Source organism: Uranotaenia lowii, chromosome 3 (assembly GCF_029784155.1).
Source record: "Uranotaenia lowii strain MFRU-FL chromosome 3, ASM2978415v1, whole genome shotgun sequence".
Taxonomy (NCBI): domain Eukaryota; kingdom Metazoa; phylum Arthropoda; class Insecta; order Diptera; family Culicidae; genus Uranotaenia; species Uranotaenia lowii.
Genome location: NC_073693.1, coordinates 358,081,878 through 358,106,416, shown reverse-complemented (window position 1 = coordinate 358,106,416; position 24,539 = coordinate 358,081,878). Strand labels below are relative to the sequence as shown.

General features: G+C 33.5%; 1 protein-coding gene across 1 annotated transcript in view; it reads left to right on the top strand.

Annotated features, from left to right (window-relative positions):
* The window catches only part of LOC129754003 (peroxidasin homolog), a 45,198-nt gene extending 22,537 nt beyond the window's left edge, over positions 1-22,661 (top strand). The window contains exons 5-8 of the mRNA XM_055749856.1: positions 10,156-10,284; positions 10,718-11,155; positions 21,319-21,450; positions 21,693-22,661. Coding sequence (XP_055605831.1) covers positions 10,156-10,284; positions 10,718-11,155; positions 21,319-21,450; positions 21,693-22,156 — 1,163 coding nt within the window. The 3' untranslated portion in view covers positions 22,157-22,661. The remainder of the gene's footprint in view (positions 1-10,155; positions 10,285-10,717; positions 11,156-21,318; positions 21,451-21,692) is intronic.
* Positions 22,662-24,539: the final 1,878 nt, after the last annotated feature.

The following is a 24,539-nucleotide window of genomic DNA, read 5'->3' as shown; positions in this document are numbered from 1 at the left end:
TAATTTTGACAATTTTGACAATTTTGACAATTTTGACAATTTTGACAATTTTGACAATTTTAACAATTTTGACAATTTTGACAATTTTGACAATTTTGACAATTTTGACAATTTTGACAATTTTGACAATTTTGACAATTTTGACAATTTTGACAATTTTGACAATTTTGACAATTTTGACAATTTTGACAATTTTGACAATTTTGACAATTTTGACAATTTTGACAATTTTGACAATTTTGACAATTTTGACAATTTTGACAATTTTGACAATTTTGACAATTTTGACAATTTTGACAATTTTGACAATTTTGACAATTTTGACAATTTTGACAATTTTGACAATTTTGACAATTTTGACAATTTGACAATTTTGACAATTTTGACAATTTTGACAATTTTGTCAATTTTGTCAATTTTGTCAATTTTGTCAATTTTGTCAATTTTGTCAATTTTGTCAATTTTGTCAATTTTGTCAATTTTGACAATTTTGACAATTTTGACAATTTTGACAATTTTGACAATTTTGACAATTTTGACAATTTTGACAATTTTGACAATTTTGATAATTTTTTATTTCTATATTATATTTTTAGTGTTTTTTGGTCACTTTGTTATTTTCTGAGCTGGTATTTTATTGAGTCATATAATTTTTCCGATTTTTTGCTTCGAAATTATAAAAAAACAATCTAAGAATCTGTTAACTGATTATCTAAAAAAGCTCATTTCTCGTTTAGAACGTTCAATCCCTGCGAGTCCGGAACAGATCTCAATTCCATCCATTCAGCTGACAACATTGCAAATGAGCAATCTTACTCGGATGGCTAACGCGGCTGTCGAAGTGAGGCACTTTTTATCCTTCATTTGACGATCAACGGTCCGAGGCGAGATCCCCAAACAACGCTTCCAGTCCTCGGTCTGATCCCAGGGACTTGACGTGGTTGATTGAATTCCATATACACTTCATCAAAATCACTCATCTGTCGCTTCGTCGTCGTCATCATCATCTTCTGGCGATACGGTTTGCTTCAGTGGCTCCAGAGAGTCCGGACCTTAAACGGGATGGGTCTGTGTGTTTATGCTCAGCGGGTAAACAAAAAGCCCCCGGATCCGGAAAATCCGTTTTCCCCGAATGGCACTTTATGGCGAATGGCCCAGACTGGCTTTTTGAGCAGCCAGCCAGCAGGTGGTATGGTGGTAGATTTGTGTCTGAGTGAGTGTGATGAAAATTTGCGTGGGAATGTGTCCTCCCTCTACTATGTATGTATATGAATTAGATTTGTGTGTGGGAATTTAGTTGAACTCAATACAGCTTCAGAGCATAAGTGGTGCTTCCTTCCGGAAAAAGATGATTGAAAGCATGAATAAACAAAGCGAGTCCCGGCAATCTGTCCCACATACAAACCTACAAATAGGCACCGTAACGAGTTTCGCTTGATTTGATGGGGGAAAACTCTTTCACGTATGAGCTACCCCTGCGGGCCAATGAGGTGTGAAGTCAATTGAAAAGGATTCAAGCCGGTTGGGCTTTTGGAATTTTCTTTCCAATTTTCCGCCAATTTTCCCGCTGGATTGGTTCAAATAAACCCAGGAAATCTATGAATTTTTATTAGGGAAAATACCTTCCTTCAGCCCATTGAACCACCTCAACGAAACTACTCGGGGCTTTATCGAGATTGAATTGGACACATGAGAATGATTTCTTTTCATTTCGCCCAGTCGAATGGGTTTCGAATCTTCTCTCAACGTTCTCAGCTTCCATTCAGTTGATGAGATCGTTGTCTCGACCAACTGGCTTTAGACCACCATATGAAGAACTCCTCTGGTTTAGAGCTCTGGTTTTGGCAGTTTGCCCAAAACGCGTCACCCTTTCCCTACGATTTGGGTTGAGGCACTGTGCTGAGCACTTTTGATTAATGGGGAGCGCCTCCATGTTTTGGGCGGCAGCATCGTTTATCCACCCACTACTCACTAGCTCACACGTGGTCGTGCGCGACCCGTAGATCAATCTTGGCCCCTGTCTGCCTGTTAGGCTTGCGTTACTGATATTGGTCCTCTGTGGGTTGTTTTTTCTCATCTATTTTACTCACAGGAAGGCAAACGATGATGATGAGCATATGTGTTACGCCCTTAGGAGAAAACACGGGTGAATAATGATTAGAAAAGTCTGATAATCACTCATTTTGATAAAGTACAAAGAAGGATGACGGTGTGAGAGAATATTGTTTTTTCTTCAAAGCATCAAAATTGTTGCATTTTTCTCTTAAAGTTCTCAATTTTTAAAATAACCCCAACGAAAACCATTTTTTTCTGAAAAACACGTTTTTTAATACTTTTTAACAGAATTAACATTTTTCACGATGTCACGGAAAAAGCTGAAGGATGTTTTTATTTAATAAACTCAATCATTTATGAACATAAATATACACCATCCGAATAAACTGATGGAAAAATAATATTCCTTACCCAGGGCGCAAGATGGCAAGTACTCATAAAATAATCGGTCTTCAAAGAACATAAAAATCACAAACCTTCATTCCCGTGAACGATTTATGATCATATATAAAACGATTACTTCCGAAGCATTCATCATTAAATTGCCGGTTGCGGTTTTAACACTTCGACGCTATAATATCTTCTCTCAAAAAGAGATGGCAGATGAAGTCAAAACGGAATGAAAAAAAAATTGTTCCCTCGAATATATTAACAACTTCCCAAATACGCGAACGAGTAAAAATGAAAAAGTGGTATGAGGAGCAAGTCAACAAGTGTGTCAATAAAACATTCGCGTGCTTCAGCCCATTTTTTTCGAGAATCATTTTTAGTCATCCACCACCCACCACTTCCTTCGACTGGAGACATGATTTTTATCGTCATCATACTCTACTCTAACATATCGGATGGCACACAGCATCACATCTTCAAATTTTCACATCCTCAATAACTTCCAGCGAAAGAAGTAGCGTTCAAAATAGAGGGTCGAAAAACCACACCAGAGCAATAATTTAGCTTCCTTATTATTTGCTCTCTCGGTACCTTCTTTGGGCTGGTGGTAAATCATTTTGCCACGCAAAAACAACGTTCTTTAACAGTCTTCTCGCGAACTTTAAGAATGAAAAAACCTTTAGAAAGAGCGATGGATTTCCTTTGGGAAAACTGGGAAAAAATTCGGAAAACAACAAGATAGGGTTGCCAAAATACTTTGATTTACTTGTGTACTGGAAAAAATTGACATCGAAATGACAAAAATGAAAAAAATGACGAAAATGACAAAAGTGACAAAAATGACAAAAATGACAAAAATGACAAAAATGACAAAAATGACAAAAATGACAAAAATGACAAAAATGACAAAAATGACAAAAATGACAAAAATGACAAAAATGACAAAAATGACAAAAATGACAAAAATGACAAAAATGACAAAAATGACAAAAATGACAAAAATGACAAAAATGACAAAAATGACAAAAATGACAAAAATGACAAAAATGACAAAAATGACAAAAATGACAAAAATGACAAAAATGACAAAAATGACAAAAATGACAAAAATGACAAAAATGACAAAAATGACAAAAATGACAAAAATGACAAAAATGACAAAAATGACAAAAATGACAAAAATGACAAAAATGACAAAAATGACAAAAATGACAAAAATGACAAAAATGACAAAAATGACAAAAATGACAAAAATGACAAAAATGACAAAAATGACAAAAATGACAAAAATGACAAAAATGACAAAAATGACAAAAATGACAAAAATGACAAAAATGACAAAAATGACAAAAATGACAAAAATGACAAAAATGACAAAAATGACAAAAATGACAAAAATTACAAAAATTACAAAAACTACAAAAATGACAAAAATGACAAAAATGACAAAAATGACAAAAATTACAAAAATGACAAAAATTACAAAAATGACAAAAATGACAAAAATGACAAAAATGACAAAAATGACAAAAATATCAAAAATTACATAAATTACAAAAATTAGAAAAATTACAAAAATTACAAAAATTACAAAAATTACAAAAATTACAAAAATTACAAAAATTACAAAAATTACAAAAATGACAAAAATTACAAAAATTACAAAAATTACAAAAATTACAAAAATTACGAAAATTACAAAAATTACCAAATTTGCAGGAATTACAAAATTTACAAAAAATACAAAAATTACAAAAATTACAAAAATTACAAAAATTACAAAAATTACAAAAATTACAAAAATTACAAAAATTACAAAAATTACAAAAATTACAAAAATTACAAAAATTACAAAAATTACAAAAATTACAAAAAAATTACAAAAATTACAAAAATTACAAATATTACAGAAATGACAAAAATTGAAAAATGACAAAAATAACAAAAATCTCAAAAATGACAAAAATGACAAAAATTACAAAAATTACAAAAATTACAAAAATAACAGAAATGACTAAAATGACAAAATTGAACAAAAAAGGTTAGTATTGGAAAGATGACAAAAATGACAAAGAACGATTTAAAGTGGGTCACAGCCGAAAAAAGCGGGACTTTTAAGAGATTTCGAAAATCCCTTTGTTGATAGCCTACAGTACAGTTTTATATTTGGCCTGAACAAAAACAAAAAAATTCTTTCACAATATGAACGAATGACATTTGAAAATCTTTTTTATATCCAAAACTTGCGAATTGATTTCAGTCATTTTTTTTATGTGAGATTTTGGTTTTGAAACACGAAACAATCGTTCATTCTATCTTTCTTATTTTTTATATATTCTTATTTTTCTATATTTTTATATTATTTTTTAGTTTTGATTTTTGAAAGAAATTTATTGGTGGGTGGAGAAAAAAGCTCTATGAAAATCGTATTTCTCATTTCAAGCCTAAAATATCTTACCTCACGTATCTTTTGCTTTGCTTGTAAAATTTCCAAAATATGCGAAAAAAATTAAACTCGCATTTCTCAGATCAAGCCTAAAATAGTGTACCTTGCGTATCTTTTGATTCAACTGATAGAACTATTCAAACACTTTTCCCATTTTAGATTTGTTTTTCAACAATTCTTCTGTAAAATTTCGAAAATATGCAACGCTTTATTCATAAAATATTGCAATTCGAATGGTAAAAGTTAAAAAGTCCGATTTTCGTTGAATTTTTGAACGTCAGGTTAAAAATAACTTCAATTTTCGTAAGATAATATTGTGATAGTTGATCTAAATTTATGAGAAAATTTGATCCTAAAACGTCTTTAGAATAAACTTTTGAAGTTACAATGCGCATGCATTTTATTTTTATTGAGTAATGAAATGTACTGTATAGATATTTACTCCAAGGTTGCCGAAATCACAGAAAAATCTGTAATTTTACAGAGTTTTTAGCAAATTTTCATCACAGAATCTGTGTCACAGAACACAGAATTTTGAAATATTCACAGATATCACAGAATTTTTTAATTTAGAATGAATTTTGTGTTGTGCAGTGTTAAATTTAGATTTTTTACTTTGAATTAGAAAAAAAATTATATGATTGGTAAAGTTAATTGATTTCTCTCAATTGAAATGTTTAAAAGACAAAATCCGATATAAGTTTTCAATGAAATTGAATCAGAAAGCGTCACAGGAAACCATCACAGAATTTTCGGGTAAAATCACAAAAAATCAGATTTTTTTTTCTCAAAAACACAGAATTTTTTCGGCAACCTTGATATAGTGTGCTAACCGAGAATTCCCAGGACTTAAAAAATAATCGGAAATTTCGAATCCTCAGAAACCCTAAAAATATTCCGAAAATTCCAGATGTCAATAAAAAATGCTAAATGACAAATTTTTCACGATTTCAATTTGAAAAATCGATCAGATTAAAAAAAAACACTGAAAGTTCGACCTTGATACATGGCTTAAAGATTTAAACTATTTTTAAACTGGTAATTTGATAAAAAATAAGTTATTTCGTTTTTCCCGGGAAAAGTTTCGTCAAATTTTTCGATTCCCGGAAACGGACACTCTCGCTTTATACCTTCAGCCAAAGTTGATCAGTTGAATTTATAAAAACTGAATTTTAAAGACTCTTTTCAAAACCTGAATTCTCAATAAAATTTTCATATTTGTATACTTAAGGCTCTGGTGTTGAAATTGTTGAGTTGAGAGCAATTGTAAAGAGAAGAGCCGATTTTTCTGAATAATTTTTAACAGCCATTTTTGATAACTTACCAGAGGGTTATAACCTTATTAAGGGGGTTATAAGCTTATTCAATTAAATTCGTTAATTTTTTAATTTGCTTTTGCGCATATAATGCATGAATTATATTTCCTTCACACATTCAAAACAGAATAACTTTCATCTTTTTAGACATATGTTCATTGTATGGTAACAAAAATATTTCAATGGTTCAGTCTTGTCTTATCCAGAATTTTACTCATTCCTTGAATTCAACTTCGAGAACATTTAGAATGTAATGTAAAATTTCATGTGATACTTTTAGGATTCCGGCGAAAAATTAGGAGCTCTAATCATGGCCGAAGGAACGGGGGGGTTTAATCCACCCCATGAGGATCCAAAACAGCAAGCGAGATATTCTACTCTACACTTTAATTTTTCAATTCAGAACCAAATTATGATAATGGAGAAAGGTTAATCAAAAGTAACGATCTAGACTAAAACCTAATGCCAAAATTCAAAAATCCATCCCATTTCCAAAATTCTGCTAAACTTTTTCAAAATTTTCTCACTTGTTCATCGAAATTCAGGTCCGAATATTAAGTTTTGAATGAAATTAAACCCATTTCGGAGACTCTGATTCTAAAATTTATACAATGAAAAATGTATTGCAATTTTTTTTTTGGATTCTGTATCCAGTTCAGGATTCTTGATTTCCACTTTGAATAATCATTAGAAATTAGAAATTAAAAGCTGGGGTGAAATTATGAATCCTTTCCGATTCTTGATACTAGTTTCGAGTTTTAACTCGAATCGAATTAGAATCGGTATTACGTATCTCGTTCGAGTTCAAAATTTTAACGTACTAAATTTCGAGTAAACCGGGTAGTAGATCATCTCGAAACTTTCCATTCGAATCGAGCTGGTTTAATATCGGTAATGCCAAAGTCGGTCGAATCGAACGAAACTCGATTGTTTCGAGTTCCATAATCCCGCCACTGCTTTGAAATCTGTGTTCAAATTTGGTTTTGAATTTCATATCATAATAAAATCAAATTTATCGAGATCATTTCAATATTTTGATATGGGTTTTCCGAATACGAAAAAAGTGAAATTTTGTTCAATATTCAAATTCGAAGTTCTTAATCTTAATTCTTACACAAAATTTAAAAATTCAAAGCTTCGAAAAAGCAATCCAAAATTGAAAAGTCAGATTCTGATTTTTGTAAATACAAAGCGCAATTTTTGAATTCCGGTTCAGGATTCAGATTCAATATGCAGATTCAAAATTCAGAAAAAAAGTTTTCACCTGTTAATAAGTTTTACAATCAACATAAATTGTTGAAAAATATTTGCTGTTGAAGAAACATCTTCACCCAGAAAATCTGCACAATATTCTATATTTTCCCTGTGTTTTATATTGCTTATTGTGTATTGATTAAATTCGGCATTTTATGTTTCAGAAATAAAAAAACGAAATTCTGCTTATTTAATATAGGGATTTGAGTGACGGTAAGTGATGTGTTAAATTTTGAAGAATATGATTTCATTATTAGATTCTAAGCGTTTGAATTATGCTTTTTAATGGAACATACTGACAAGCGAAAAACGAGATATATCGTGTTTGGTTCGCAATGTGTTCATATTGTAGTTTTTTCTAGCCAAATTTCATACTGAAATTATTATTTTGGTTCAAGTTTGCATCAACAAAATTTGATCCGAAAATCTCATAATTTTTATCTTTTAATTTTTTTTTTTTTGAAAATTAGATTTATTTTCATCAAAGGTTAAAATCTTTGAATTTGAAAAATAGTTTGGAAGATTGGGTTTGTTTAATTTGAGTAAAGAATAAATTTTTTTTTTTCTAGAAAAGGAAAACTCTCCTTGGAAAACCTTATCAACTAAGTTTGATCTACCAGACTCTTAAATAAATTCAAAGATTTTAACCATCGATGAAACCGAACTTTGCTGAGTCGGTTCTTCCTACGGCCCTGGCTCTAATCATCTGGAAGCAACTTTAAGAATAATTTCTTCAATCAAAAGCAATTTGCATCGGTTGAAGAGCCAAACAAACGTTTAACTGAACCAGAATCTGAAGGGAAGGCTAAGAGTTTCGAATCTCATGTTGTATCCTAGACGTTGAAAAAACATACTTTTAATTTTGAAAAAAGCTAAAAAAATAACACATTTGAATCATTTTATATTGGAATTAAATTTAAATTGAATTTGATTTTTATTTCTACAAACAAAATTAGTTAAACTTTGGCTTCTGCTGCTTATTGAATATTTTGGGTTTGGCTTTCCGGTGTGAAAAAAAACGGATATTGCTTAAGAAGGCTGCTGATTGTTTGCTTTGATATGGCTTTCCGGTGGAAAAATACGGAATTGGCTTAGGAAGTCAAGATTTTTAAGGCTGCTGTTGCTGATTGTTTGTGTTGATTTGGCCGTCCGGTGGAATAAGATGGAATGGCTTTGGAAGCGCAGGATTTTAAGGCTGCTGGTTGTTTGTTTTGGTTTGGCTTTCGGGTGAAAAAAAAACGAAATGAGCTAAAGAAACGCAGATTTTTTTTAAGACTGTTGCTGCTGATTGTTTATTATGATTTACGGTGGATAAAAACGGAAGACTGTCGCGACTGATGGTTTGCTTTGATTTGGCCGTCCGATGGAAAAAAACGGAATTGGCTTAGGAAGTGCAAATTTTTAGGCTGTTTTTGCTAATTGTCTGCTTAAATTTGTCCTTCGGGTGGAAAAATGAAATTGGCTAAGGCTGTTGCTAAGAATGTTTTCGGATTGTTCTGGCTCTGGTAAACAAAAACAAAGCGGCAGGAAAAGCACAGATAGGGAAAGCTTTTGTGTGGAATATGTTCGGTTTGGATGAAAAATATGCAGAAAATTTATTAAATGTAAAGATTTGAAAAGCTTTTGCTGAGAATTAAATGCAGAATTAAGATGAATGACATTTGGAATAGAAAATATTGTATTTAAGAAAAACAAAAGTCCGTAAATAAAAGATTCTGTAGAGAATAGAGTTGAAGAGAAATGTAGAGATGAGATGAAAGATATGCAGAAAATAAATCAAATTATTTAAAAAATAAAAATAAAATAATGGTTGTATTCAGCAACACTGAAGATAAATAAAATAAAATAAATGTTTGTAATTTTGGCAACACTAGGTTAAACAAACAAAAAAAAAGTCAGTCATTGATCTATTCTTGTGAGTGACAGACGTGTCTAAGTGAATCTCTGAATAGAGATTCGTAAAATCACAAAAATGCGGGACATGTCCCGCTTTTGCGAGATGCATGTCACACAAATGTACTCTAAATTGACATTTAATTGATTGCTAATAAACACTTCGTTGACACAGGAAAAAAATCTATGTTAATAAATTAATACAGGTTTTTAACAAAACGGACCCAGAACCAAGTTAACACTGAATTGACACAAAAATATTACAAAATTTACACAAATTAGACACAACTGAATAACTTCCGCAACCCTATCACTCAGGTAGCAAACAGGGACCCGTTTTAAAGGTACATATTTTGTCACGCATTATTACGTACCATTCTTCATGGTGGTTGGAGTTTTTGAGTCCTTCATCGCAGTCCGTATGAAACCATCTTTCCCCTTTTCCGTTCCCTTTTTCTTTTCGTTCTGCGTCGATAGCAGACACAGTCAGTCATTCAGTCAGTCAGCCAGAACAGTGGGGTGTAGCTGGTAATTGATGGGTGTCATTTTTCCCGGGCCCATTTGTTTTGGTTCTCGTCTGAAGAAAAAAAAAACATTGCTCTGTAAGAACGCCCATATTTCTCGCTCGGCTCGGTACCCCGAAAGATTCATCTTGTGAGAATTTTATTAACTGTGGCACATTTCCGGAGGGGCTGCCATTTTTTTTTTCGTTTGCTACAGAACCTTTAGATAAAAAATCATACCGAAAGCCATCTCTATTTGTTTTACGGGTAAAATATAAATTTTCTTCTCTCCCACCAGTTGATACCTATGTCGGGAACTATCTGAACCTGACGAACGTAGATAGGAGACAAATGGGTGCGTACCTGTGCATCGCCTCGAACGAAGTCCCGCCGGCCGTCAGCAAACGCGTCTACCTGAATGTACACTGTAAGTATGAGGCTTGTATTTTGATCGATATTTTATATTTTTACTATTTTTCAGGAAAAGTGAGTTGAAAAGATGAATTTTGGCCATTTTCACCGGTATACAAAAGCACAATAGATAGAGCACATGAATTCAATTTGATTCTACTCTCTGGAGCCACCTTTCAAATTTTAGCTTTGGATATTGTTTATTGAACGCTAATGTTTTCAGTTATTTCAAAACAATTCACTAGTCAAAGGGCTTTGAAAGGATTCTCATCTTCAAAAGTCTCAGGTCAAAAAGCATGGTTGGCTTCAAGAAATTACAATTACAAGAAATAATCATTTTGACCTATAAACATAACATATACAAAGATTAATTTTTATTTATTTGAAACCCCCTTTTCGCAACTCACCGTCACTCCAATAAAACATAACATATTAATTTATCATTCCAGTTGCCCCAAACGTAACGACGGAGCGTACCCTCTTCGGCGCCTACGAGGAATCGGATGTGGAGCTAGAATGCGCCATCGAGTCCTTTCCCAGATCGGTTAACTACTGGACCAAAGTATCTGCATCGATTTCTACCGGAAATGGAGCCAGCAATAGCCCCGGAGGTTCTGAATCCCTGGGGTTCTCCAGAAGCTTCAGCAGCCTCGGAAGCACAGGTGTGGGTTCAAATAACGCAGGAGCAGGAGCTGGAGCTGGAACTCACCAGCGCCAAGAAGTGATGCTCAACAGTGACCGGTACGAGATCCGGGAGCAGTACACCAGCCCTTACTCGGGCCGGATGACGCTCCGGATTCGGCGCTTCGACGCCAACGACGCCGGCAGTTTCATGTGCATATCATCGAACGCCTTCGGCAAGGCGAATCGAACCATTAGGGTTTATGGTAAGTGCGGTTACTTTCCCGGTTTTTCCTTTTTCTGCGTTTAACGGAATTGCTTTTCTTTCGGAAATTTACTGTTGGACTCAATCGATTTTTTGCTCTGACACTAAATTCGAATGGGATATTTTGCACTAAATTGTGATATTTTGTGTAAACATGTTGTTTAACTTTTTTTTACGACAGAGAAAGCAAAACCTTATTTTCAAAAAAATTTTATGGGAAGAGAAAAAAAATTCTCTAATGGGAATGAAACTATATTTAAATTTTATAATTTTCTCAGACATTTTTCTGAAAGATTAATCTTTAGTGTGTCATTTTTGTCATTTTTGTCATTTTTGTCATTTTTGTCATTTTTGTCATTTTTGTCATTTTTGTCATTTTTGTCATTTTTGTCATTTTTGTCATTTTTGTCATTTTTGTCATTTTTGTCATTTTTGTCATTTTTGTCATTTTTGTCATTTTTGTCATTTTTGTCATTTTTGTCATTTTTGTCATTTTTGTCATTTTTGTCATTTTTGTCATTTTTGTCATTTTTGTCATTTTTGTCATTTTTGTCATTTTTGTCATTTTTGTCATTTTTGTCATTTTTGTCATTTTTGTCATTTTTGTCATTTTTGTCATTTTTGTCATTTTTGTCATTTTTGTCATTTTTGTCATTTTTGTCATTTTTGTCATTTTTGTCATTTTTGTCATTTTTGTCATTTTTGTCATTTTTGTCATTTTTGTCATTTTTGTCATTTTTGTCATTTTTGTCATTTTTGTCATTTTTGTCATTTTTGTCATTTTTGTCATTTTTGTCATTTTTGTCATTTTTGTCATTTTTGTCATTTTTGTCATTTTTGTCATTTTTGTCATTTTTGTCATTTTTGTCATTTTTGTCATTTTTGTCATTTTTGTCATTTTTGTCATTTTTGTCATTTTTGTCATTTTTGTCATTTTTGTCATTTTTGTCATTTTTGTCATTTTTGTCATTTTTGTCATTTTTGTCATTTTTGTCATTTTTGTCATTTTTGTCATTTTTGTCATTTTTGTCATTTTTGTCATTTTTGTCATTTTTTTCATTTTTTTCATTTTTTTCATTTTTTTCATTTTTTTCATTTTTGTCATTTTTGTCATTTTTGTCATTTTTGTCATTTTTGTCATTTTTGTCATTTTTGTCATTTTTGTCATTTTTGTCATTTTTGTCATTTTTGTCATTTTTGTCATTTTTGTCATTTTTGTCATTTTTGTCATTTTTGTCATTTTTGTCATTTTTGTCATTTTTGTCATTTTTGTCATTTTTGTCATTTTTGTCATTTTTGTCATTTTTGTCATTTTTGTCATTTTTGTCATTTTTGTCATTTTTGTCATTTTTGTCATTTTTGTCATTTTTGTCATTTTTGTCATTTTTGTCATTTTTGTCATTTTTGTCATTTTTGTCATTTTTGTCATTTTTGTCATTTTTGTCATTTTTGTCATTTTTGTCATTTTTGTCATTTTTGTCATTTTTGTCATTTTTGTCATTTTTGTCATTTTTGTCATTTTTGTCATTTTTGTCATTTTTCTTATAATTTCGGATTTAATTTATCTTATTAGTGTCGGTTCATGTTTTAAAGAAATTTTTAAAGTTTTGTTTTAAATTTTTTGACTTTTTCTTTAAATTTCTTATAATTCAAGGATTTTAGTTTTTTTCAATCAATTTACTGTTTCATCAATTTTACAATCGTTAACCTTAAAGAATTTCCAAAGTTCAGATCAATTCGCAAAGGTCTCTCCTTAAATGGTTGCCTTCTCGCTTTTAATATGCCAATAAAGTTGTGTCCCTTAAATCGTAAAACGCTGGCTCGTAAAATCATCAAATCCCACTTTCCGGGAGCAAAATTGTTGGGAGAATGGACGTCGAAATGGCAGAATTTCACACACTATTCAATTCAAGGCTCTTAACTCTCGATTCCGGAATCTCTCACTCCTGAAAGTTGACCTTTACTGTTTTTGCTCGAAGTTGAACCTCAAAAGCGAGGGTCCCAGCATTAAAGATTGATCAAAGCCCCGGAACCCCTTTTTGTCAATAGGCGGAACCGATTGGTTGTTGATACGAGCTCGAAACACCAAATGTTGTGCTGAAGGAATTCAGTAAACTTTCGCCGGCTATAGCAGCAGGACCATTGCAAGCCATGTTATGTCCAAGGGACGTCGTAAATCGAGAATTTTATGGCGGAAAGACCGATTCGCTCAACTTTAAGCAAACTTCGAAATGGCGCACCCTCAAAGAGCCCAGAGGCCAACGAACAATAACATCAAAGGTTGATTCGTTTTGTTTTCTTCACTGAAATGTTTTTTTTGCTCACTTCCGACTGAGCCGACTTGAGTTGTGTTTGTGTGAATATTTGTGGTGGAATGGGGGAGAACATTGTACTACACTTGGAGTTGTGTTGTGCCAGTGAAAGTCAGCGGCCATCCCGTCTAGCAATTGATGGTGGTTTGCATTTATTTTTATCCTGTTTGCTGCTCGTTCTCCAGAAATACAAAAGCTTCAGACCAGTCTGCCCACAAAAATGCTTGCTCGTTTTGGGTGATTGTTTTCTTGAGTGGACAATTATTTGCTGGTTTTATTCCTATAAGGAGCCAAAGTTGCCACTTCTCAAGCGTTTCCTGAAGTGTGTAAGCTGTTGGTATTAGTTCTAATGTTTCTGTGATCTCATCATTTTGCCAAACTGAACAGGAAGAATAATTGAATCTAATTGACGAATATAGGATCGACCTTGAAACTGCCAAATAAGGTTTTCATCAGATTATTCCGGTTAAAGAGAAAGAAGATATAACAGTTTTAATTGGAGCCTAGATTGAATGTTTCGATGGTTAAAAAATATGTACATGTTTCACATGGTTAACCTGCTTTTGAATAGAGGTTTTCTAATGGAACTTTCGAAAACGATCCATCTTTCAAAAATCTTATTATTTCCACAGTTTTTCGTATATAGGCAACAAAGTAATTAGCTGCTGAAAAGGAGTATTTCTTTTGACATTGTGAAACAATTAATTCAACTGACATTACTGCTGGTGTCTGGCGAGGTATTGCATTACTACTTTTCAAGCAATACTTTGCTAGGAACTAGCAGTGATATCAGTTGAATTGATTGTTTTTCAATGACAGAAGATATGTCCCTATTTAACAGCTAATAACTTTGTTGTCTAGTAAGCTACGAAGCTACGGTCTTCAGCATAGTTTCCAGCGAAAAATTTCCATTTGAGAATTCGTAAATAAGCAAAACATCCATCAACAGACACTGTTCCTCAGAAGAAACAAAAATAACATTGACTTTTCAGAACAAAATATTCATTTTTCCCATAGAAACCTAAAAGTTGTATGTAAACGTTACTTAAAAAATATGCAAAATATCATGCATGAGTTTTGAACCATGCATGCATAAGTTTTGAAACATAGCGTTTAAAAACCCAGGGTTTGATAAATTCAAAAATGATCCCAAGGCAACTAAGTCTAATATCCAATCCTTTTGAGTACAACTCAAAATAAGAATATAAATTATCCCATCCCTTAACTAACCCAGCAAACATAAAATCGTATTAAAAATGATAACTGAAGTCATTAAAAAGGTTACTGCGAATCGTAATTCCAACAAACGCAAGTAAACGGTCGTAAAAATCGTTACTCGAGGTCGGATTAAATGGTTTAAATCGGATATGATAAAAAGATGTTGAAATTTTTGCTAATTTTGAAGAAAATTTCGTTCTTTTTTTCTCCCACGTGGGTCAAGTGAGAGGACAGCTTTGTTGTTCTGTCTGCGACCAGCAGTGCAACCAGATTGCTAAATATCAGATGGTGTATTAGCAACAATTGCCCAATTACAGAGGCAGTAAATATTGTCGCTGGCAACGGTTCGCACGCGATGAGAGAAAAAACCGACGTCGCTTGAGCTCTTGACGACTAGCTCGGAACGTGGAGCCCGCCCAATGCATTTCTCCGTCCGAAACCTGAACCTGGATATCCATCATTACCAGCTGTTTGCCACGAACTGGAACTGTGTACTCGTAGGCGCTCGTAGGATCAAAAAATTGCTTCAAAATGCTTCATAAGAGCAAAAGCCTGAAGAAATGTACAGCTTGAAGTTCATTGTTGCCGAAGATTCTGACAATAATCAGCAGGTTCTTGCGCTTCAAATACAGCTCCAGTAGTTTCAGCTTCCGGACTCAAACCGGAGGAAAATAAAAGAACACTTTTTCACTGACTGACTAGTCGAATGTTTGGTAACAAGCAGCTGACTTCGTCGTTGGGTTGGGTGGGCAGTGACGTCATGGTTACTTAGTTTACATGAAAAAAAAACTTTACCACTACGTTTGCATACCTCCTATCTCACTACCTCTCTCTGTACCTCATTGGCATCGTATAGCGTCGTTGTCAAAGTGCTCCATTTATTCTAGGCAATATGCGTCGCGATAATTGTCTGAAGTTACGTCACTTTTGTTATAGTAAATATGTCTACGAAGAAAAAAACATTGCTACTTCTGCAACGTTTCTTTCTCATCACCTCTCTCTCCACCTCATAGGACTTTTGCTACACACACATACAAGAGGTCTGTTCAAAGGTTTTGCGAAAATAGAAAATATCAGTTAATATGTTGTTTTTAACTTAAATGAATGCAAACAATTATGTGAATATAAGTAGCAATGCGGAAACAAGCAGCACCAAATAAAAAAATGACCATTATGTTTGAAAGGCACATTTGACGGTTCCTCCAGATCTTTGGTTGAAGTATTCGGGTCTATCTTTTAGAATTTTGAATCCGGTGGATGAAGCTAAGTGTTTTTGTTACGAAATCTTTAAATAAATCTAACAATATTTCTTCTGCTTCCTCAGGAAACGGTCGTATCCTGTACTAAATCTTTTTTTTTTTTGTTTTTTTTAAACCATACTCGCAATCAGAACGAAAAATTGCAAACAAATAAACTAATGTACTGGCTTCTCAAAAATATGCTGTATATTGAAAATCTTTAGATAGTTTTCATAAATTAATTAAAAAATCATATTTATTCCTTCGAATCGTATACATTTTGCACTTTTGTTTGCCCAACGGCTTATCAATACTAATGCACTGTGCAAAAGCCCTATTGGGCAGAAACCACTACAGAAAATCACATCTCTAGGTGATAACATGTGACATCTAGGATCAAAACAATGTCAAATTGGTCGAATCAAAGCGTAGAAAAGTTACCGTCACAAGTCAAAAAATTCCCAAGCAACCAAAAGTCCCATATCTACTTAAACGCGTGCCTACGAAGTTAGAATTTCGCTGAACAAAGGTTCCAAAGGGAATTGGTACCGAATTTTCTCGAATGCCAGTACGAAAGTTACGAAATTTTCCTCAAATAGCCTTTCTGTGACATATCAATCGCATCACTCAGTGTTAAAGTTGCGAATTGGGCCTCAAATAGCCTCCATTGGACTTGAAGTTCCAAAAAGTTCCTTAACATTAGAAGGACCGGCAAATTGAATATATGGTATTTTTGTTTAATTTTTTGCTTAACAACACTCTAAACTATTTTGGAAGCTGTTATCTGAACATCTTTAAATAACTTTAATAGCTAAGGTAACTTAAAAATCCAATCTGCACAATTCAGTACTAAAATTTAAAAAAAAAAAATTCAAAAACAACCGATTTTTCTCAAATGTAAACAAAAATTGATAAAATAAGTTAGTTTCATTCATAAATGTGAAATGTGCCGAATACTTCTGTCCAGCGAAAAATAGAGAACTAATTCTTCTTCTCTTCTTGTCATTGAAGCAGAGTAAAGGATTGTAAATTTCATGTGCTTAGAAAGAGAACATTTCACGGAATCTACTCACACAAAAATTTATATCAATACCACAAACTATTTAAAGTTACACTGAATAAATGCGTTAAGTTAAGTGATGCCGAATACTTTTGTCCAGCAGTGTATGTGGTTAATTTTGAGAATATGGTTCTTTAAGATAAGTTAATCACCGTTAATTAAGTTTTGTAAATTATTTTTTGGCATATCGGTGAAATGTATATTCTTGGAGAAAGAATATCAGAAATGAAATTGATGAAGATGGATAGAAAAGTGAGAAGAAAATTTTCAGATGTTGAAAAGAGCGAAAGAGCATTTTTGCGAGGAAAACTTATTAACGTACCCCATATTTTACCCCGCAATATTTCATTATTTAGGAGAAGTAGTACCGGGATAGAGGTGGCACTACCTTAACCTATACAATGAAATCTGGTTGGTCCAAAGTCTACATGTGGTGAACACGTATACTCCGGACGGAGTATACGTGTTAGCCCGTAGTATAGCCCGTCCGGAGTATAGGTGTTCACCACATGTAGATTTCGGACCAACCAGATTTCATTGTATAGGTTAAGGTAGTGCTACCTCTAGCTCGGTACTACTTCTCCTAAATAATGAAATGTTGCGGGATAAAGTAAGGTGTACAATGTACATTAATAAGTTTTTCACTATTACACTAAATTTTCAAACGAAAAAACATTTTTAATCAAATTCAATGTACATTAGACTGCCCCAAATTGGTATGAGAAATTTCAAGCTTGTGAAATGTTATGCGCTGTTGGCTCAAATTGATCCTAGGCCTAGTGCAAGGTCCCATGCCAAATTTGGGCCAGATCGGATCACGCGAAGGGGTCGCTCAACAAGCCTAAAGTTTGTATGGGATTTTGAGACATTTTGTTCGGGAGGAACAAAATCCAGTGCTTTCATAAATAATTTTGGTCTCCTTGAGCCGATTTCTTTTGAAAATGGTTTTTCTTGAAGCCTAAACTATGACCAATATTTCATCCGAAGACTGCGTTTCAATTCGACTTATGATTAAAAAGTTATAAAACTTCAAAAATGAAACTTTTTTCAGGGTGATATTCATCACTCTTTGTGCTGCGTCAAAATGTTCGAAGCAGTGTCTCTCATTAATTTGCATCACTTATCACGCTTAATCAAGGTAACTATTTTTTTAGGCTTAATAATTTTGGTGTTTTAACTTGAATCGAAATGCAGTCTTCGGATGAAATATTTGTTATAGTTTGAGCTTTCAGAAAAACCGTTTTCAAAAGAAATCGGCCGAAGGGGACCAAAGCTATTCATGAAAAACTGGATTGTCGTGTTTCTCCTGAACAAAATGTCTCAAAATCCCGTACACACTTTAGGCTCATTGAGCGACCCCTTCGCGTGATCCGATCTGGCCCAAATTTGGCATGAGACCTTGTACTAGGCCTAGTATAAATTTAAGCCTGCAGCGCATAACTTTTTCAAATATCGGGTCATTTGGGGCACTCTAATGTGATCAGCTGTCACACTATTATATCACAAAATTTGAGTTTTCTGGAGTTTGTGTGACCTGAGATACAGTCATTCTACGAAAATCGAACTTTTTGGACTTTTCTCATTCAAACTGCAATATCTCAGAAACTACGCTACATTTTTTATTGAAATTTCGCAGAGTGATTGTTGAAATATAAAGCCAACATGTCTGAAGTTTTCGAAAAGTTGTATATGAGATCAAAAGCTACACAAGGTACAATATTTCAGGCATGAACCTAAAATGCGATTGCTTTAGAATTTTGGACGATTCATAAGAATAATATCGTTTCCAAACAAAAAGACAAAAAATGTCTGACAAAAGCAATAAAGAAAAAAAAAATTTGTGTTTTGAAATCAGAATCTCGCAATATTGTTTTGATTTTTTTGCTTGAAATCGATTTACTGGTTGTTATACAGAAAATAGGATTTTCCTTTGGAAACATTCGCCCAAAGTTCTATAGAAATCGCATTTCTAGGTTCATACCTGAAATATTGCACCTCGCGTAACTTTTGATCTCATCGATAGAACTTTCCAAAAACTTCAGGCATGCTAGCTTTATATTTCAACAATCACTCTGCGAAATTTCAATAAAAAATGTAGCTCAGTTTCGGAGATATTGCAGTTCGAATAAGAAAACTCCAAAAAGCTCGTAGAGTTGCTATATCTCAGGCCACACAAACTCCAGAAAGCTAAAATTTTGTGATATAATCTATATAACGCAAAAAATTTGATCAATAAATATCATCAGAGTAAAAAGTTATTGAAGTTCAAAGTCGAAGTGATAGTGCGCGTACTTTCAATTTCTATACAATTATGAACGGTACTGTATGTTTACGTAAAAAAAACTTTACTTCTGTAGTGAAAATAGATGAAATTTGTTTCTGTATTTCTTTTAAAAAAGAAAGGAAAAAATGAGAAAATAGATAGAGAAATGTGAAATAAAAAGAATTATATATGAAGTTAAACATTTTACTTCTTGTAAGCAGTAAGTTGATGGTGCTTACTTCTTGTTAGCATCAAACCCTAACAAACTAGAACATTTTTTTCTATCAAATTGTTAACGCAAATTTAAGTTACGCTTCGAAAATCAAAAATTTTATAACGTCGTTTTGACTTGTCAAAAGAGCTAGAGAAATAAAAAAAGTAAACAGATTTGTAGAGATTCAAAATTAATGAAAAGTTGTATTTTTTTGCGAATTTTTAGTACGAAGTATTTAAAAGATAGTCAACAAACAAAGTGTCAAACCTGTCATTTTGACTGGTGCGGTTTTTCTAGTATTAAATTTTACTTATTTGTTTGAGATAGCATTTGAGCAATTTTCTTAAAAGCCAAAAATAGTGCGAATTCATTTGGAGACTTTTTTTAATCAGATATGTTATAAATTTTAGTTGAACTTACCACACCAACGAACTTTTCTGGGCCCCATAATATGTTTCTCTAAATTTGATACCTACTTAAGAATTTTCAAACGTCAGTAGAGAAAAACATTGACTAGTTTATGTAATACTACATAGAAGGTTGTGATATTACACTACATGACCCATTCGCATTGTAAGAGCAAGCTTGCTGGTGTTGGGGGAAAGTGGTTGAAATTTGAACACTTGTAGCACATTTTGAAAATTTTACCATGCAAAAATGTTTTCTAGATCTTTGTGCGTTGTATTTTTTTACAGCACTGTTTCTATTCCTGCCGTATGTGATAGAAATATTGCTATTTTTGCATCACAGCATGCGAGAATGCAACACGTGTGGTAAAAACTCTTGAAGGCCACAGATCTTGAATTTTTTTCGCATGGTAATGTTTCCAAAATGTGCTTAAAGTGTCAAAATTTCTACCACTTTCTCCCAACACCAGTGAGCTTGCTTTAAGTACATATTCATCGACGTAATATGGATGGAATTCAGATATTCCATCGGTCGTCCTTACATTTTTGTTGTTGTGTATAAATGTTCATGCAAACCAAATGCTAAAAGAAAAAAACTTCTGCATAATTGCTCTTGTACGGAAGAGAGCAATGAGAAAAATACTTCAAGCAAAAATGGAATGAAGCTAGATGTAAGCGGAAAAGAAAACGAACATTTTGCGGCTATAAAAAAAGAGGGTATAATTTGGCTACCAGATAAGTTTACAAATAAAAGGTTTAATAATAAATCGTTCTTTGAAAAGGTAGGAAATCGAAATTTGGGTATTGCAAAGTTTTAGAGAAAAAAAGATAGGACGATAGGACTGAGAAGAATAATTGCTATGGTTATTGATGGCTTAGTTTGACTCACTTTCAGGGCTTAAGTACAGCTTAATTCAATTAATGTTTTAAAGAAACTCGACCACGATTGTTATTGCAGTTGTATTTAATAATGACGAGAGTTTATCAAGAATATTTTGAAAACGAACATAATTGAGTTGACGGAACTGTATGAAATAACATAATTAAAAAAAAAAATGAACAAATAAAGCAGATGAAAAAAATAATCGAAAGTAATTCTGTAAAGACAAAATGGCGAAAGGAAACGAAAGCATTTGAAAAATACAACAAGTAAATATTTTTATCAAAAATAGGTTTTACAAAAAAAAACATATAAATAACTTATAAAATCACTGCTTTAGACGATAACACGTGTCATCAAGACTAGATCAAGACAAAACAAAACAGCATCATCTTCGTCAAATCGATCGAATACTTGTTCCCGTATTATCATTTGAATTTAAAAAAAAAACTGAAGTTCAAAACTTTGCGACAAAGTTTGATTTTGGTAGTTTAACATGATGAAAATTTAAAATCCTTTTTCAATCAACAAGAGAAAAAGTTAACGCCTACCTCTCTCTGTATGTTTTTCAGAAATCAAAAGGCCAACTACGACCACGACCACGACAACGACGACAACCACGACGACAACAACAACAACGACCACAACGACACCGGAACCGCCAACAACGATCCCGGAACGGCGGACAACGTCCATGTTGCATCGTAAGTTGCACACTTTTACTGAATATACTGTATATAGCGATTTCTATCTACCTACAAGTAAACCACCACCGGCTGTCCAAGGACGGACCCGGAAATATCTCGATGACCTTGTTCGAGCAATTTGTCACACAGTTGTTCCGTCCCTGCTGCTGCTGCTTGTGCTGGACCCTAACCTCAAAGTTGACTTTTCCCCTCAACATTCTTTTTTTTTCTCGTTTTACTTCCATTTCCTGGTGGTGCAGGATTCCTGGAGGCAACACCGGCTCATCCGCCGACGGACTTTATCTTCGAGTACATCACCAATCCGCCGAGCTACGTCGAGTATGGGGCAAATGGGGAGGCGTACTACAACTATCCCCAGCTGACGGCCTTCAGCAAATCGTCCCCCTCGAATCACCAGCAAGGTTCGGGGCATGGGGGCAATGGTGGCCATCATCATCACCATCATCCGGACGGGGCAGCAGATGGGGCCTCCGGGTGCCACTCGTGGCTGCTTGGCTCTTCCCGCGAGGACCGGCTGATGACGATCCTGGTCATGACGGCCCTGTCGGCGGTTTCGTTTTTTCGCCTCTTCCAGATCTACTATCTGCCATGGTTGACGGTTTTTCTGCTGCTCCTGCTGATCGGCCGGAAGCCAAAGGAAAAGACCACGCTGGACCTACTAGGGCCAGATCCGGTGCCCCACCGGTGGACCATGCGAGTGTAGTCCTGAGGGGCGAATGTTGAGTTTGTTTTCTATCTCTATTACGTTTCTACATAGTGTAAGTTTGTAGGATTATTATATCAATGAGGCTAGAGAAGGCAAACAGCAAACGATGACGATATTGTAGCTCATCTTAGATATTATCTTCGTTTACAGAATGAGACGAAGAATGGACGGGGGGGACAGAAGAAGAAAGAAGGAGAACAAACAAAAATGTAGCAGTGTTAGCAAAATTGTACATAGCAAATATTTTTACGATGTCAAGTGAGATCGTAAAACCAACCACTGAAGAAAGTCAAACACACATACGAGAAGTTTATCTCATCGTAGGACAATTCACCGGGGGGAAAACGCCCCAGTGTAAAACAAATCAAAGTTATTAATGCAAAACATACAAAACAAACAAACCAAGAAAAAAAAACTTTCAAAAAACAAACGAAAACATCAAATAACAAAATGTGGGATGGATGTTACTAAGAAAAAAAAACATCAACAACAAAAAAGCAAAAAGTGGAAATCATTTAAACGTAATTACAAACAAACACACACATTAAACACAACAACAAACAAACAAAAACAAGTTTAATAAAGGATGTATATTATGAATGAGTTGTTCTTACTAGATGTTGACTTCGAAATTTCTTTGATTTCAGACAGTTTGAAAATAATTTAAGGAAGAGAAATCACCGTGAATTTGTTTTTGAAATTATTTTGCGGCTTTATCGGCGAGAATTAAAGAGTTGAAATGAAAAACGGATAAAAGATTAGGAGAAAATTCTAAGATAATGAAAAGAATGAAAAGCGTTCGAAATACAAGCTTGGAATATTTTTCTGATCTTCTATCCGTCTTTCATTTCAACTCTTTAATTCTCGCCGATAAAGCCGCAAAATAATTTCAAAAACAAGTTCACGGTGATTTCTCTTCCTAAAATAAAAACTAATATGGCTTAAAAAAAAAATCAAACACAATCGAAAAAAGCAAAATAATTTTATAAAAATCATTTAAAACTTTAAACACTATATAATAAATCTCAAAGTATAGTTGAAAAAAAACGGTTTTTTAGAATACCCCGCAGTCACGGTGAGTATTTTTATGTGTGCCTTCCTTTTTTAAAGCTTAGCTTGATAGACTATTCACATCCATCTAGATTAATTGTTTAATGTATGTCTTTCTTTATTTTACAAAAAACTAAATTGTACTTCGATGCATTGTTTATTTTTCTTTGGTATTTTTTTTTAAATTAAGACAACACAATAAAACTGGTTTGAAGACAATATTTCAGTTTTATGAATATTATGATTTTTTAATGCTGTATATTTCTTCTAAACATTGTTTATTCAAAGGAAGGAATGTTTGTGGATGATATAAAACTTTTTTCTTAAGCTTTAAATCTGTTAAAAATCTTACAGCCTGTCAGTGACAGGTTTCTTCAAATTGATTCCATACACAGCCAGAACTTGTCAGCATTCCAGTGAGTAGTAAAAGTGCATTTACTACCCATCTTCACAAGGCCGGGCCCACTGTGCAGTATTGAACGCAGAGACAACTGGAACACAGGGAGAAAAAAACGTGAACAACAGTACCATACGTTTCTGCGTTAGTTTGATGTACATATAATAGTTGGGAGCATGGACGCTAAGATATTTTTATGCTCCTTGATGGCCTTGGCGATTTTTCTTTCAATGGATGGAAATGAGGTTTTTCTGCACAGAAAACCAAAACAAAACGGTTCAATTAACTAAACCAGGATATAATAATAGTGAATATTTGTTGTCAACGAATACTATTCAATTCTGCTATAAATCTGCATGAATCGTTTAGTGGAATTACATGTTTTGGATTTTTGTGCACCACCATTTCTGGTCGATGACCTTGGATATAGCGTCTTTACTCGCTCTTGAAATGAAACTCAAAAGAAACAGAAACAAAATTAGTAGCAAAACCTTTGAAATTTAAAAAAAAATTATGAGTAATCTGGAAAATTTGAACTTTGATATTTGTAACAAACAATGTTCATTGTTTTTAAACTGAAAAGTGACACTAAAGCCTTCTTGCAAATATAGCCACGTGGAAACAATTGAAGCTTTTTCTGTTGAGCTTGTAGGTTGTAGCTTTCGATTTGTATCCTGACTTGTGTAAAAGTTTAAATGCAACTGGACAATGGAAAATTACACGCCTCAATCCATGTATTTGAATTGGCCAAATTTTCAAATTCAACTTTTACGATTAGCAACGAAATTGATTAAATAGATATTTCATCAAATGTATAAATTAAAATAGATGACTAATCTTTAACATGATCGCATCTCTCCGTTCAGATCCTTCGTTATGGCTCACTTCTACCATTCCAGCACTCCTTGGTCGATCTGGGTGGCGTAGTACAAG